Source organism: Salmo salar, chromosome ssa18 (genome assembly GCF_905237065.1).
Source record: "Salmo salar chromosome ssa18, Ssal_v3.1, whole genome shotgun sequence".
Taxonomy (NCBI): Eukaryota; Metazoa; Chordata; class Actinopteri; order Salmoniformes; family Salmonidae; genus Salmo; species Salmo salar.
In genome coordinates, this window is record NC_059459.1 from 24,549,017 (window position 1) to 24,566,083 (window position 17,067).

Genomic DNA, 17,067 nt, shown 5'->3' on the forward strand with positions numbered 1-17,067 from the left:
AGCCTGATACCAGTGCTGGTGGAGGCTTAAATCAGGATGTCGTTTGTGCAACGGTATCTTCTAAATCAAAGAGGAATAGGCAAAGCATGAATATGTTGACTACATGAATAAAGACTTAATGTAGTCAAAGATTATAGGGTCCCCTAGGAAACAATGAACATCACTTTGGTTCATATCCTGTCACAGTAACTCGTCCATGGCATTTTCATTCGTTGTTCTGTCAAACAACACTGTATTCAAAGTAACCACTATTATTTATTTTCTAACTATAGAATTAGAATAAACATTATTTTTCCACGATTCCAAAAGTTCACCTAAGTGTTTTGATCTAAATCTCAATTGCAAAATTTGGTTAAAAATAAGGCCTAGTTCTTTTGCCCATATTGTGCCAGTGTGGAAATGATCTCAAATGAGGGTAGGAAATGCAGAACTTGATTGAAATGCAGGAATTTATTTTAGGTTGAGGTTGAATTTAAAGTATAAAATGGAGAAAGACCCACTGAAATAATTTAGAATATATGTGTTGCCTCCATAGGGTCATGCACTACTCATAAAGCGAATGTAGAACTTTTATTAATCAAAATCATCAAATACCGTCAAAAAATTGAAAAATACCATCATATAACATTTTGGCCATACTGCCCAGCCCTAAGTCCAGGTGTGCTAAAACTAAGGTCTGCAGGATTTGCTTAGTTGATTGTAATATCAAGAAAGCAGAGCAGCGCGTTATCACAGCCAGACCAAGGCGCCAGTCTAGTGGTTAGTGTTGGGCCAGTAACCGAAAAGTTGCTGGATCGAATCCCAGAGCTGACACGGTAAAAATCTGTCTTTCTACCCCTGAACAAGGCAGTTAACCCATTGTTCCCCAGTAGGCTGTCATTGTAAATAAGAATATGTTCTTAACTGACTTGCCTAGTTAAATATAAAATAAATAAATAAATAAACTCTCCCCATCTTAGCTACCGTTGCATCAATATGTTTTGACCATGTCAGTTTACAATCTAGGGTTACACCAAGCAGTTTAGTCTCCTCAACTTTTTGAACTGCCACATTATTTATTAAAATATTTAGATGAGTTTTGGGGTTTAGTGAAAGATTTGTCCAAAATACAATGCTTTTAGTTTTTGACATACAATATTTAGGACTAGTTTATTACTTACCAACATTTCTGGAACTAATTGCAGCTTTTTGTTAAGTGTTGCTGTGTGATTTCACTTGCTGTGGTACACTCTTAGAAAAAAACGGTGGTATCTAGAACCAAAAAGGGTTGTTTGGCCCTTTGAAGAACCCATTTTGGTTCCAGGCAGAACCCTTTTGGAATGCTTTTTTTCTAAGAGTGTAGCTGATGTGTATAATGTTGAGTCATCAGTGTACGTAGACACACAGGCTTTACTCAATACTACTGGTAGGTCATTAGTAAAAACAATTAATGTAAGGGTCCAAGAGGAGTGCTGGAGATGAAAGGAAGGGTGTTTAATATGGAAGGAGAGAGAGACAGAGGGTGAAAACATTCCCTATTCAAACAGAATACATGTGGTTTTACCTTGGCTTCTGGTTGGCACATTATACTGTGAATGTTCCAACAAATAGAATGTGCCAAGCAGCGAGCTATTATTTTCACAAACAAAAAGTAAATGTTAAAGCATATCAATTCTGTTCCCTACTGTGATCACCACTTCTTGGCCACATCACCTGAGAATACACAGATCTACAGTAGTAGAGTAAAACTATCAGCAGTTTGAAGCCATATTCCTGAAGCAGATAAGGGGTCTAATCAGTAAAAGGCTCCTTGGAGTTGTAGTAAGATTTGCCTTGGCAGGCGCAAAGTTATCCAAGGATCCCAACAGGCTAGTTCCAGAAGGAGACAGATGCTCCTATCCTCTTAGAAATCTGGATTTTGTCCTGCTTTGATGGAGAGATTAAGTCATGACCACAGTCTCAGTGGAACCTTTGAGGATGATGAAAGTCCAAACCAGGAGTGTGGTACTCATGGCAGCCTTGGTGAGCCAAAGGCCTTGGCAGGATCAGCCTGGCCTGCCAGTGAACTGCACTGCAGAAAAACTCTGAGCTCAACTGAGGCCCTGTATTTAGTATTAGATGATCTGTGGGGACAGTGTATGGAGGAGGAGAAGGGGAGAGGCTGTGACAGTTTGAGCTGTAGGGGGCTGTTGGGTCAGTGGAAGCCCAGTTCATGCTTAGTTGGGAAAAGGAGAATAAGGGTGAATAATATAACTGCTTAAACTGCTGGGTCCACTTGCCATGGTGGACACTAATAATACACCCTCTGCTGTTGGCTGAATGGATTTGGACTTTTGCAGGCTACAGCAAGGATTGGCAGTTTAATTTGGGCATTAACTTACATTCTCTCTCCAATGACCACTCTTGTGAATCTGTCACCGGTCTCAAACTAATCTTTTTTGCTTTAAAGGGGCAATCTGCAATTGCTACATCCATTGTTGGACTTATAAATGAATGATATGTACCCATTGATTATTGAATAATATAACTTATAAATGTCTCATGAGCTTAGTTCAACTGTTGTACCCCATCAGAACCCAAAATATAAGCTTGCTTTACTACAATGTTTGTAGACAATGAAAACAAACACACCATGCCTCAAAACATGGTTAAAACTATAATGTTCATATCATAGATGGCCAGTCATTGCATCTATAGCTCTGTCTATGAATTTGAGAGTGGTTATATCTTCAGCCCCATCACTCAGCTTTTTACCAAAACAGGGGTGGGAGTTCGCTTTGTTATTTTTTGAACTGCTGTAAGTTTCTTTCAACCCTTTTGTCACCCCAGAAGGCTAATTTATGTTCCAAAATCCAAACAAGATACAATTAATTGAAAACACTTCTCGGCAGATGATGACGTTATTATTTAACCTCTGTGTTAAAAACTGTGAGGAATAAAAGTTACACAGCGATTCAAGAGGAATCTGTGGCTAAAGCTATTAAAGCGATGAAAGAGCCATTTGGAAGGGGATGTAATGGAGAGGATGGTGAGATAATGGCAGAGCTCTCTACTCGGCACAATCTGTCCCTCACGTTTCATCTCACAATGACAAAGTTCACAGAGATAGCAGATGGCCCACCCTCGACTCCAGGATCAATACAGAAAAGGACATGATATATTAAATGACTTTTAAGAAAATGATACCCATGGAGTTTCCTGGGCTGAACTCAATTAAAATCCCTGTAGCCAGACACTTCAAATGGCCGAGCATTGAGACCTGGTGGGTTTTGATGCTTTTTTGTCATCTTCCCCCAAAACAAGGCACAAATGCAACATATTTAGTCAGTTATTATAGTTTTGTGTTTTTATATTCGTTGTTTATTTCTATTAGTTTCACACTTATAATTTGACATTCAGTTTAGGTTCAGTTAGTTTTCAGATCCACTTTACTAGATTGTATTTAGTTTATGTTTTATCAAAACAATTCTATTTCATGTTTATAATATTTAGTTTCAGTTTTAGTATTAATGACAGAAAGTACGTAGCCTATGAATGGGAGGCCAGGAGCCATTTATGTGTTGTATCGTTTTGTGTTTTTGGGATGTCACGTTTTGTGTTTTTGGTATGTCACTTCCTGCCACTGTGAGGCTGTAATGCATAATGTGATGGGTCAGATCATAGGTTAGGTTTTGTTAAAGGTAGATACCTCAAGATGACGTATCTGCACAAAGTAAAAACCAAAGCAATAGACAACTAGAACACCAAAGGGGCCGACCAATTGGATTGCGGTCTGCTTATCCTAAGGTCTACTGTATGTCCACGCCCCTGCAGAAATCCTTCATTTTAAGCTAGAGATATCAGGGTTTTTTTGCAATGGATGCGTCTCAATTTCCCCCATCCGCCTATGTCGCACTTCCGCATCTGCAGTGAAAGGTGACAGAGCTAGAGCGGTGTTTGTCAGACCATGAGAAAATCCGTCTTCTTACAAAATCGTCTGTAGCGTCCGAACGGTTTAGGCTACACACTAGTATGACCCCTCTGTGGAAAGGTGAGACTCTCTCGAATATGTACATGCTGGTTGTGTTGCTCTAGGATGCCCACCCACATCACATACCAGTTGAAAACATTTATGGAAGTATATATGGAGAGTTTAGTGGCAAAAATAAACGTTTAAATACATGTATTTTTTTTTTTTGGGGGGGGGGTCTATCTGTTGTACCAAGTAGTGAATCTGTTATGCAATGCATTTGCATGGGATAATAGCTGAAAGGCCCCCAAAAAAATTCATGTATAAAACATTTTTGGGATATTTCAAGTGGTCTTAAAATGTAAAAATCAAATAGTAAAATAATTATTGGTATGACCTTCTTAAAACAATACCATATAGCTTAGTAGAACCCCTCCCCCAGGTTAGACAGGGCTTAGACTCTTAAGGGTTAAGTGTGCAGCGTCCATCATTGTCGGCTCAATAACCCCATTTTTTTACTCAACATCCTTATCAGGAAATACATTTAAAAAATGGAAATCAGCTCTTGTGCTGTCACTTCATAAGAGAGGGGATAGTAGAGATTTTAATCATTATCACTCCATTTCAAGGCTTCCTTGTCTAGCTAAGATTCTTGAATCCTTGGTAAATGTACAACTTTGCTCTGTATTTTGAATGTAAAGGGCGTAAAGGGCGTTGGCCTGGGCGTAGCACTATTACAGCAACCACTTAGTTGTTAAAGATCTTGTCAATACTTTAGATATTAAAATGAAATGTGCTGCTTTGTTCGCTGCTTTGTTTGTGGACCTGTCAAAAGCTTTTGATACTGTTGATCATGCTATTTTTTTGAATAAGTTGTCCTCGATAGGCCTGATCTCTGACGCCTGTTCATGGTTATCTTAGTGACAGAACTCAGGCCATCATGTTTCATGGGGTTAAGAAACTAAGATTGAAAGTGGGCTTTTTTTTTTACAGAAACAGATCTTGTGTCTCTCTAGTCAGCAGGAAGCAGATTGTGCAGTCAACCTGTCTACCTGTTCTTGATTATGGTGATACTATTTATCAACGTGCAGCTGCACAGATGCAAATTTTCCATCACCTGTAGGTAGGTAGGACTGAGGTATGAACAGATAGTTTTTAGTAAGCGGTTGGGAACACAATATATGGTCATGTAGGTTTCTCACTTATGGGTGGCAAAAATTGGGATATGGGGGATGGTAATGGGCAGGGTAGATGTACATTAAAGTACTGTAGTTTATAATATAGTAATTACTGTATTGTTTTTGCGGTCTGTAGTATACTGTAGTGTTTACTATATTATTCTAAAGTATACTACAACATTCTATAGTAAGTACCACGCATTACATTTTAGTCATTTAGCAGATGCTCTAATTCAGAGTGACTTACAGGAGCAATAAGTGCATTGCTCAAGGGCACATTGACAGATTTTTCACCTAGTTAGCTCAGGGATTTGAACCAGCAACCTCTTGGTTGACTATCTGCAGCCCACATGATCAAGGTATACTGCAGTTTATAGTATAGTATTCTACAGTATACTATAGTTTAGTACAGAATTCTATAGTATGTACTGTAGTATTTTATAGTAAACTGTAGTCTTTTTTAATGTGGGTGCTGAGGCTACTAGGCTGTATCACTGAGGTTAGTGGAAGAGCCAATACATCAATAGACCTGGTATTGTGAGAGGCAGTATGACCTTAGCAGACATACTCCAATGAAAGAAACATATAAGTTACTTTCAAAATGTTTTTGAACTTTCTTTGTATCTCACTGTACAGTACACACACCCACACACTGTGCACACACTAATGAAAGGAAATAGACAGCTATTAAGAAGGAATGTCAGATTTTTCAAGGACCTTTTTCCTCTGCTTCTCTGTTATGCAGGTTAGCGCTTTTCCTCATTAATCTTGTTCTGGAGGCAGCTCTGCCCCGAAGGCAGAAATTATGTAATTGGTTGACTCAATGGTGAGGGTGGAGCTTACAGAAGGCATTTGATCACTTTATCATAAAGGCAGGAAATATCTGCTTTGATAGGATTGCACTAGCCTACCTAATATGTTCTTTAGGGGGAGTTTAGGTGTGATGAATAGAGAGACCATTCACAGTTAGAGACAGATTCTTCAGAAACTGGCAATGAGATGATTTTATTAATGTGTTTTGTTTCTCCTAATCATGGCATAATTAAGCAATATGGCACAAGGGGGTGTGGTATATGGCCAATATACCACGGCTAAGGGCTGTTCTTATGTACGACACATCGTGGAGTGCCTGGACACAGCCCTTAGCCGTGGTAAATTGGCCATATACCACAAACCCCCGAGGTGCCTTATTGCTATTATAAACTGGTTACCAACGTAATAAATATTTTGTCATACCCTTGGTATATGGTCTGATATACCACGGCTGTTAGCCAATCAGCATTCAGGGCTCGAAACGACCCAGTTTATAAATGAGCATATTGTCTGTAGAGCATCAGTGGGGACCCATAGTCAGTGTTTCTATTATAGCAGACGTCCTGTACATGTAGTCAGGGCCATCAAACTGAGAAAGATTACTGATGGGACTTTTCAAATATAGCACAGGCTGTGCTCTCTTGATAATTGAGAACAGACAATGCCCTGTAATGTCCATGTTTAGCCAATCTGAAATCACTTCAAGTAAAAGCTCTAATATAAATGTAGACCTGAATCCACAGAAACAATTGGCTGCAATAAAAGTCACTATTTCTGGAGGTTGAGTTTAGTTCTAATGGGAGGATTAAGGAAACATTCTTACTTGGATCAGACAAGATGGAGTCGGTCTTAGGCAGGAACTGGTCGCAGCGTATACCCTGGTAGCCTTCTCTACACCTGTGAATAAAAATACATTTCAGTCAACACATTGGGAACTTGGGGTGAAGCAGGTTTAGAACATTGAGAAATGTGTGCAAAAAAGTGGTTAGGGGCTATGGTACATGGCTGGCAATAAAATATCCTGTTTCATGATACAATTAATGTTCACTCTATTTTATCTGTGTCAGGTGGCCAGGAGCATCACAAAGGAAATATGCATGGAATCAATCTCTTCCTTCTCTATTTGCTCACTCTTTCTCTCTTTCTCGCTTTCTCTCTCTCTTTCTGTCTTTCTCTCTTGCTCTTTGACTTCTCAGAAGCTCTCAGCCCTAATCCCTGTGCCAGACAGTTAGGAACATACGATAGAACCGTGTCCTCAGGACCAACCACTGAAGCACACACAGCATTCATATATGACCTTTCCACACAGAGCACAGAAACATGTTATCATTCAAATCATTGTGTGTTCACTCCGATTCCTTGAGAGAGACACAATAAAACTGCAGTGTGTTTCAAATGGGCCCTGCAGGTTTCTTAGCAAGCAGGTTAATCAAGACTCAATACCAAACAGCATCATTGCTTTCTCCGGTGAACGCATGAGAATGGTTACAAGAATCAGTGTCCTTTGATTGTATAATACACTATCTGGACCCCCGTTCAAATGAGTGGATTCGGCTATTTCAGACACACCCATTGCTGATAAGTATGTAAAAGCAGAGCACAGAAACTGCATATAATGCTAAGAGGCTTACACTAGGCCTAGGTTTGTCATACTGTATCAAAGCTTGAACTGTCCTCCAAAGGCTCAGAGCTTGTTTAAACACAGCTTCTTTTGTCTAGGGGTTTTAGGTGCTAAAGCTTAATTTTCAATCATTAGGCGGGCCTGCTTTTTTACACATATTCATGCATGAAACTCATGCATTGATAGGTATGAGCTTTGCTGGAAAATGTGCCCACACCATGACTCAGTAATGCTCAATTCATTAATATTTCTTTAAAGCTAAATGTAAATTAAGTCAGGGTTGCGGCCCGATAACATTTATTATATGAGTCACATTTGTTCAGCATTAAACATTTCCCATACTCCAGGAGCCAGATGGAAGGAGCCTGTTAATATTCTCAGTCCACTTAGCTGTCCCTAATCAGAAAGTCCCTTCCTACCGGGTTCAGAGAACATGACAAGAAACTTGCAAACCGGTGACTTTTAACGAATGTATTTTTAATTCTCTAGAATCTCTTTGTAAATTAGCAGTTTCTCTGACAGTCGATGTCGGCGACCCTGACTATCGTAAAACTTCAAGAAGAAGCCCCCCTCGTTGCACAAATTGGAGGAGAAGCAGATCATTAAAAGAATGGAGTTTTGGTGGTGGCTGTAAGGAAGAACTGGAGGCCATTAGGAGGAACTGGGTAAGCAAAAGGCAGTAAGACGTTGTGATTAAATGGTCTGAAGAAACCAGGCGATGGTAAAGAGAAAAGGGAGAGAGAGAGAGACGTTGTGATTAAATTGTAAGAAGAAACCAGGGGATTGTAAAGAGGACAGAGAGAGATACTTTGTGATTAAATGGTCTGAAGAAACCAGGGAATTGTAGAGGACAGAGAGAGAGACTTTGTGATTAAATTGTCAGAAGAAACCAGGGGATGGTAAAGAGGAGGGAGAGAGAAATTGTGATTAAATCATCTGAAGAAACCAGGAGATGGTAAAGAGGAGTGAGAGAGAGACGTTAATGATCTGAAGAAACCAGGAAATGGTAAAGAGGAGGGAGAGAGAGAGACGTTAATGATCTGAAGAAACCAGGAGATGGTAAAGAGGAGTGAGAGAGACACGTTAATGGTCTGAAGAAACCAGGAGATGGTAAAGAGGAGAGAGAGAGAGACGTTAATGGTCTGAAGAAACCAGGAGATGGTAAAGAGGAGAGAGAGAGAGACGTTAATGGTCTGAAGAAACCAGAAGATGGTAAAGAGGAGAGAGAGAGAGACGTTAATGGTCTGAAGAAACCAGAAGATGGTAAAGAGGAGTGAGAGAGAGACGTTAATGGTCTGAAGAAACGGTAAAGAGGACAGAAAGAGAGATGTTGTGATTAAATGGTCTGAAGAAACCAGGGGATGAGAGAGAGAGAGAGAGAGAGAGAGAGAGAGAGAGAGAGAGAGAGAGAGAGAGAGAGAGAGAGGTGTTAAGGCTTCATACACATGTATGTGGACACTCACGCTCGCATGCACACACACACACACATCACGGTGCTCAAGGCTGTGACAGATCGAACATGTTATCATTCAAATCATTGTGTGTTCACTCCAACTCCTTGAGAGAGACACAATAAAACTGCAGTGTGTTTCAAATGGGCCCTGCAAGTTTCTTAGCAAGCAGGTTAATCAAGACTCAATACCAAACAGCATCATTGCTTTCTCCGGTGAACGCATGAGAATGGTTACAAGAATCAGTGTCCTTCGACTGCATAATACACTATCTGGACACCCGTTCAAATTTGTGGATTCGGCTATTCCAGCCACACCCGTTGCTGATAGGTATATAAAACCAGAGCACACAGCCATGCAATCTCCATAGACAAACATTGGGAGTGGAATGGCCCGTACTGAAGAGCTCAGTGACTTTCAATGTGGCACCGTCATAGGATGCCTCCATTCCAACAAGTCAGTTCATCAAATTTCTGCCCTGCTAGAGCTGCCCTGGTCAAATGTAAGTGCTGTTATTGTGAAGTGGAAACGTCTAGGAGCAACAACAGCACAGCCGCGAAGTGGTAGGCCACACAAGCTCACAGAACGGGACCGGCGAGTGCGTAGCACGTAGAAATCGCCTGTTCTCGGTTGCAACACTCACTACAGAGTGTTGCAACTGAGCAACTGCACGACAAGAACTGTTCGTCGGGAGCTTCATGAAATGGGTTTTCATGGCCGAGTAGCAGCACACATGCCTAAGATCACCATGCGCAATGCCGAGGGTCGGCTGAATTGGTGAAAAAACTTGCCGCCATTGGACTCTGGAGCAGTGGAAACTCATTCTCTGGAGTGATGAATCCCACTTCACCATCTGGCAGTCCGACGGATGAATCTGGGTTTGGCGAATGCCAGGAGAACACTACCGGCCCCAATGCGTAGTGCCAACTGTAAAGTTTTGTGGATGAGGAATAATGTTCTAGGGCTGTTTTTAATGGTTCGGGCTAGGCCCCTGAGTTCCAGTGAAGGGACATTTTAAGGCTACAGCACACAATAACATTCTAATTGATTCTGTGCTTCCCCCGCACATATAGCCTCTCATTATTGTTTTTTTTATTGTGTTACTTTTTATTTATGAATGTTATTATTTTTTACTTTAGTTTCTTTAGGAAATATTTTCTTAATTCTATTCTCTTAAAACTGCATTGTTGGTTAAGGGCTTGTAGGCATTTCACGTTAAGGTCTACACCTGTTGTATTCGGCGCATGTGACTAATACAATTTGATTTGATTTGATTTGAACTTGCCAACAGTTTGGGGAAGGCCTTTTCCTGTTTCAGCAGTGCACAAAGCGAGATCCATAGAGAAATGGTTTGTCGGGATCGGTGTGGAAGAACTTGACTGGCCTACACAGAGCCCTGACCTGAACCCCATCGAACACCTTTGGGATGAATTGAAACACCGACTGCGAGCCAAGCCTAATTGCCCAACATCAGTGTCCGACCTCACTAATGCTCTTGTGGCTGAATGGAAGCAAGTCCCAGCAGCAATGTTCCAACATCTAGTGGAGGCTGTTATAGCAGCAAAGGGGAGATCAACTCCATATTAATGCCCATGATTTTGGAATGAAATGTTCTGAACAAGTGTCCAGATAGTTTTGGCCATATAGTGTATATTTGTGTACGCTCATTGCATTTATTTGTACTTCTTTCCCATGGTATAATGCGAAATGCATGTGAATATATTTTATTTTTGCATATTATGTGCGTACAGTACATGTGTTTTTCCTTGGCAATCATTGCATACTCAGTCACACAATTCTCATGGCAGGCCTGTCTCCTTCCTGTGTCTCTCTCATGTTGCCCTCTGGTTATGAAGACACACTCTCTACCAATCCCACTTGGCGCAGTTTCCTGCCACTGTGTTTCTCGCCTGAAAACCTGCACCAGAATGTTCATTAGTCTCTGGGACAAGTAAATGGAAATGTGATATTTCTCTGAAGGAGGCAGAAGGTATTGAAAGCTGCTCTGGTTTTAATTAGCGCCACAGTCATTAATTAGCAGGAACAAACATGGGAGGGGGGTTGTAGAACGAGGTGTATATCTCACTAACCAATGGAGCCTGATGCACAAAGCTCTGTAGGCAGGAGATAGATATAAATATAAGGCCTCAGGTTCATCTGAGGATGTGGGGACACACATCACAACATGTGCAGGGCATCAACAGACTCAGTTAGCATCGCCAGTCACATTCTAATGGAAAAGTTCAGAAGTTACCGTGTGGGAAACTATTTTGTGTAGTATGAAACAATATACTTTAGTCTACTGTACTATCATTCTATATTGAATTGACAGTGTATAATTTCTTGTTGTTAATATATTTTTATGACTTTAGAGATAAACATCAAAATGGTATGACATTATGGTATTATATCATAGCCTTTTACAGATAGAAATCCTTATAATACTTTGCAGTTGGATTTGCACAACAGCACTTTGGATTGGTAGTACTCTTCGAGATGATTTCAATTATGAAATGGTGGACGTTGGGAAATGTCAGGTAACTGCCTTAAGTTTGATCTGGTGAAAAGAACATTAGCATGTTTAGCATTTGAGCATTTTGGGCTGTGGTAGGCAGTGGGCCTTTCATTAGGCAGACGTGGTATAATCCCAGGGGGCTGAGAGGTGTAAGCTTTGAACGCTGGCGAAAGGAGATAATCCTATTACATAAAGTTAGTTTAACATAGTAACAGATACAGGATACGAAGATCTGTCCCTAGCCATCAGATTCAATCAAACCTGCCTTAGTAATGTTTACACTGTAGCACACAAGTACTGCCCCCTCATACACATGTCATATTTCCTAAACTGAAGCATCTGGAGGAGAGACCGCCCATTGTGTTTGAGAGTGTGTGAGAGAGAGGAAAGAGAGAGAGGGAAGAGAGAGGAAAGAGAGAAGAAAGAGAGAGAGAGAGAGATCATGCGTGCAAGAGAGAGAAAGCAGCACTCACCGGCTGACTACTCATGTGCTCTATGCTCTGTATTTTCGTCAATAATTCTTCCTCTGGATTGTTTAAGTGCTATTCTGGTTTTGTGTGCCTTTATGATGAACATTTATCAAGTCTCTTGATTTAACAACAGATATAGAACATTTGACATTTTGAAAAAGCAATTATTGTGCCCAAGCGACACAAGATAGATTATGGATCAAAACAATGTACCCTCATGTTACTGTCTGACCTTTTGGTCTACAGTCGAATGTGCAGCAACTGCCCCCGAGTCAAGCGTTAAGGTCTATGTAAAGATGGGGCACAGCAATCCGTTTCTACAACTCTGACATGACTTTTCAATTATTGTATATCCTACCAGATTGCAACCCATTTTCTGAGCATAAAATGGCATTCTGGGCAAAGTGGACAATGGATATATTGTCTTGACTCCGTCCTCTTAACTGCTTCACTTCACAAAACCTCATACCGCGTGGCCAAGTGGGCTTGACCCAGCATGAGGGTAGCCACACAGCTAGCATTCAGCCCCCCTGAACTCTCAGGTTAGTGGACATGCTGGAACAGCTCGAGCTGAAGAAGGACTCTCAGAGAGCCATTTTCTCAAGAACGGAGCAAGCCATCAGATCAGGCTCAACGGGGCAGCTTGACACCTACACAGGGATGACAAGAGCGAGCGCCACTCACAAGCGGCTTGGCCCTTATGCTCCCTACACTCTGGAGTATCCATCTAGCCCTGGCCCGGACAGAATTACACACTTTAAAGCTACTATAGTTTCTCCTTCTCTCTCAATGGTTCAGAATGGGCTCAGATAAGTACAGCACTCTCTGAAAATAGGTATACAGTGTCTTGCGAAAGTATTCACCCCCCTTGGCATTTTTCCTATTTTGTTGCCTTACAACCTGGAATTAAACTTGATTTTGGGGGGGGTTGTATCATTTGATTTACACAACATGCCTACTGAGAAATATTTTTTATTGTGAAACAAACAAGAAATAAGACAAAACAGAAAACTTTAGCATGCATAACTATTCACCCCCCCCCCCAAAGTCAATACTTTGTAGAGCCACCTTTTGCAGCAATTACAGCGACAAGTGTCTTGGGGCATGTCTCTATAAGCTTGGCACATCTAGCCACTGGGATATTTGTCCATTCTTCAAGGCAAAACCGCTGAAGCTCCTTCAAGTTGGATGGGTTCCGCAAGTGTACAGCAATCTTTGGGTCATACCACATATTCTCAATTGGATTGAGGTCTGGGCTTAGACTAGGCCATTCCAATACATTTAAATGTTTCCCCTTAAACCACTCGAGTGTTGCTTTAGCAGTATGCTTAGGGTCATTGTCCTACTGGAAGGTGAACCTTCGTCCCAGTCTCAAATCTCTGGAAGACTGAAACAGGTTTCCCTCAAGAATTTCCCTGTATTTAGCGCCATCCATCATTCCTTCAATTCTGACCAGTTTCCCAGTCCCTGCCGATGAAAAACATCCCCACAGCATGATACTGCCACCACCATGCTTCACTGTGGGGATGGTGTTCTCAGGGGGATGAGAGGTGTTGGGTTAGCGCCAAACATAGCGTTTTCCTTGATGGCCAAAAGGCTGAATTTTAGTCTCATCTGACCAGAGTACCTTCTTCCATATGTTTGGGGAGTCTCCCACATGCTTTTCGGAGAACATCAACCGTGTTTGCTTATTTTTTTCTTTAAGCAATGGCTTTTTTCTGGCCACTCTTCTGTAAAGCCCAGCTCTGTGGAGTGTACGACTTAAAGTGGTCCTATGGACAGATACTCCAATCTCCGCTGTGGAGCTTTGCAGCTCCTTCAGGGTTATCTTTGGTCTCTTTGTTGCCTCTCTGATTAATGCCCTCCTTGCCTGGTCCGTGAGTTTTGGTGGACGGCCCTCTCTTGGCAGGTTTGCTGTGGTGCCATTGTCACGTGGATGATGCTGGAGAGACAAAGCAGGTACAGGGAGTAAAACATTTAATAAATAACGGACATGGAATGAGACAGGAACAGCGTCAGCAAACAGGTAACACAAACAAAAGACAATCAATGCACCAGTGGGAACAGAGCAAGGGAACTGACAAATATAGGGGAGGAAATAAACAGATGATGAGTGAGTCCAGGTGAGTCCAATATCGCTGATGCGTGTGACGTGGGAAGGCAGGTGTGCGTAATAGATGATAGGAGTGAGAGATGCAGGGCAGCCTGGCGTCCTCAAGTGCTGGGGGGTGGGGGGGGAGCAGACGTGACAGCCATATTCTTTCCATTTTTAATAATGGATTTAATGGTGCGCCGTGGGATGCTCAGTTTCTGATATTTTTTTTATAACCCAACCCTGATCTGTACTTCTCCACAACTTTGTCCCTGACCTGTTTGGAGAGCTCCTTGGTCTTCATAGTGCCGCTTGTTTGGTGGTGCCCCTTGCTTAGTGGTGTTGCAGACTCTGGGGCCTTTCAGAACAGTTGTATATATACTGAGATCATGTGACACTTAGATTGCACATAGGTGGACTTTAATTAATGAATTATGTGACTTCTGAAGGTAATTGGGTGCACCAGATCTTATTTAGGGGCTTCATAGCAAAGGGGCTGAATACATATGCACGCACCACTTTAAAACATTTAGATTGTTTTTTAATTTTTAAATTCCAGGTTGTATTGAAACAAAATAGGAAAAATGCCAAGGGGGTGAATACTTTTGCAAGGCACTGTATCTGTGTCTCTTAATGAACAGATGTAGGATCTTAATTTGACCTATATTGTCACTGCAACACGTAGTCCATAATGTTGCTTGATTGGTGGATAGGCTATAAACTGGCCAAAAGTAGGCTACATGAAAAGTGCAGTACTGTTAATATAAACGTGTGTTAATTTGGCTTTTCAGTGAATTTATGTAAATCACAAAGCTCATCTGCATTTCCTGAGCAACAAAAGAGTGATCAAATGAAGATCCTACATCTGTATGTGGTAGTCTTTGTGTTTGTACTTAGATGAGGGTTTGCTGGCACTCATATACTGAGTGTACAAAACATACACTTTCCATGACAGGCTGATCAGGTGAATCCAGGTGAAAGCTATGATCCCTAATTGATGTCACTTGTTAAATCCATGTCAATCAGAGTAGATGAAGGAGAGGAGACAGGTTAAAGAAGGATGTCTAAGCCTTGAGACAATTGAGACATGGATTGTGTATGTGTGCGATTCAGAGGGTGAATGGGCAAGACAAAAGATTTAAGTGCCTTTGAATGGGGTGTGGTAGTAGGTGCAAGGCACACCGTTTGAGTGTGTCAAGAACTGCAACGCTGCTGGGGTTTTTACGCTCAACAGTTTCCTGTGTGTATCAAGAGTGGTCCATCACCCAAAGGACATCCAGCCAACTTGACACAACTGTGGGAAGCATAGGAGTCAACATGGGCCAGCAACCCAGTGGAATGCTTTCGATTGGCGTCAACATGGGCCAGCATTCCTGTGGAACGCTTTCGACACCTTGTAGCCCATGCCCTGACGAATTGAGTCTGTTGTGAGGGCAAAAGGGCTGCAACTCAATATTAAAACGGTGTTCCTAATGTTTTGTACACTCAGTGTATATGAGAGCAGGGAATGGAAAGTCACTGTCCGTTAATATTTAGAAATTATTTTATTGACAGACAGATGAGAAATAGAGTGTGAGATCAGAAAAGAGTAGAAACATTGAGTGTCGGGCAGGGAGTTGCATTTGTTTAAATTGTCAACCACAGCTTCGTACAAGAACAGGCTATGTTTGTCCAATAATTGGTAATACTAACAAGCTGAAAACATCTAGAGAGAAATGAAAAGAAGATGAGAAAAAAAAGAACCAACAAGTTTCTTTCCATACACTGCTCAATATTCTCTTTGGTATAATGTATCCAATTACTGTATTGTATAATACTCCAGAGTATGGCAAGGACTTGTTTTTAATCACACTTTTAGCCAATCAAATACAATTTATTTCAAATGAGGCCTTAACTGATCACATCTTCCTTCAATGACATAGACACTTTTCTTTTTAATAATAATCAAGGAATGTCATTTGTCTTCGATTACTGCTTATCAGAGTCAAAAGAGAGTCTCTTTTCATATTTCCCAGACGGAGTGATTGAAATGCATCTGGGATGCTATGTTTCAGTCACGACAGGGTGGGAGCCAGATAAGACCAGAATGAGAAGAAGGGAGTTAGGCAGGCTAACAAGGTGAGTACCTCAGTGCTTTGGGCTTTACTACACTCTTAGAAAAAAAAGTGCTATCTAGAACCATAACAGGTTATTTGGCAGTCCCTATAGGAAAATCCTTTGTAGAACCCTTTTAGGTTCCAGGCAGAAACCTTTTGGATACAGGTAGAACCCTTTCCACAGACAGTTCTACATGGAAACCAAAAGGGTTCTACCTAGAACCAAAAAGGGTTATGCTATGGGAATAACCAAATAACCCTTTTGGAACCCTTTTTTTCTAATAGTATTGGCGGAGGCAAGTGCAACCATCACACCAACAAATACTTTCTACGGCCCCCTCATCACACAGCTCTTACAGAATCACCACCAGTCAGGTGATAAAAGAGAGGGAGTAAGGTGAGACCCTACTAAACCTCCTGTTTAGCTGTGAGAAGACGTCACATCTTGGGTTACTGAGTACCCAATGTGAACAAGCAGGACCATGGTACTGTTGAAAACAGACATTTGATACTGCACCAACCAATTTCACTAAGTTCTAGACATTGCGTCTTCCAGACAATTGTTTGAGTCAATTACATTGTATTTTTCCCCAGACACATTATTCATTCCGTATTCAAATCCACAAACATATAGATAACAGAGAAGATCATCTCTAAATTAATTTGATCAGTCTGTTGTCCAAATGAGTCTCTCATAAGCACCTGGATTCACAGGTGAGAAATCACATTCAAAACAATGCACCTGATAACCAGGTCCATTATGGGACTGGTTCTCAATCCTGGTCATTTTTGTTTTTGCCCTAGCACTACACAGCTGATTCAAATGATCAACTCATCAAAAGTCTTTGATGATTTGAATCAGGTGTGTAGTGCTAGGGCAAAAACAAAAATGAGCACCCCTTT

The 17,067-nt window shown here is 41.2% G+C and overlaps 1 protein-coding gene across 2 annotated transcripts in view; it reads right to left on the reverse strand.

The window, feature by feature from the left end:
• LOC106577125 (pro-neuregulin-3, membrane-bound isoform) overlaps window positions 1–17,067 on the reverse strand; it is a 393,710-nt gene that overhangs the window by 78,267 nt on the left and 298,376 nt on the right. For both annotated transcript variants that reach the window (XM_014154879.2, XM_014154878.2), the window contains exon 3: window positions 6,743–6,816. In XM_014154879.2, coding sequence (XP_014010354.2) covers window positions 6,743–6,816 — 74 coding nt within the window. The remainder of the gene's footprint in view (window positions 1–6,742; window positions 6,817–17,067) is intronic.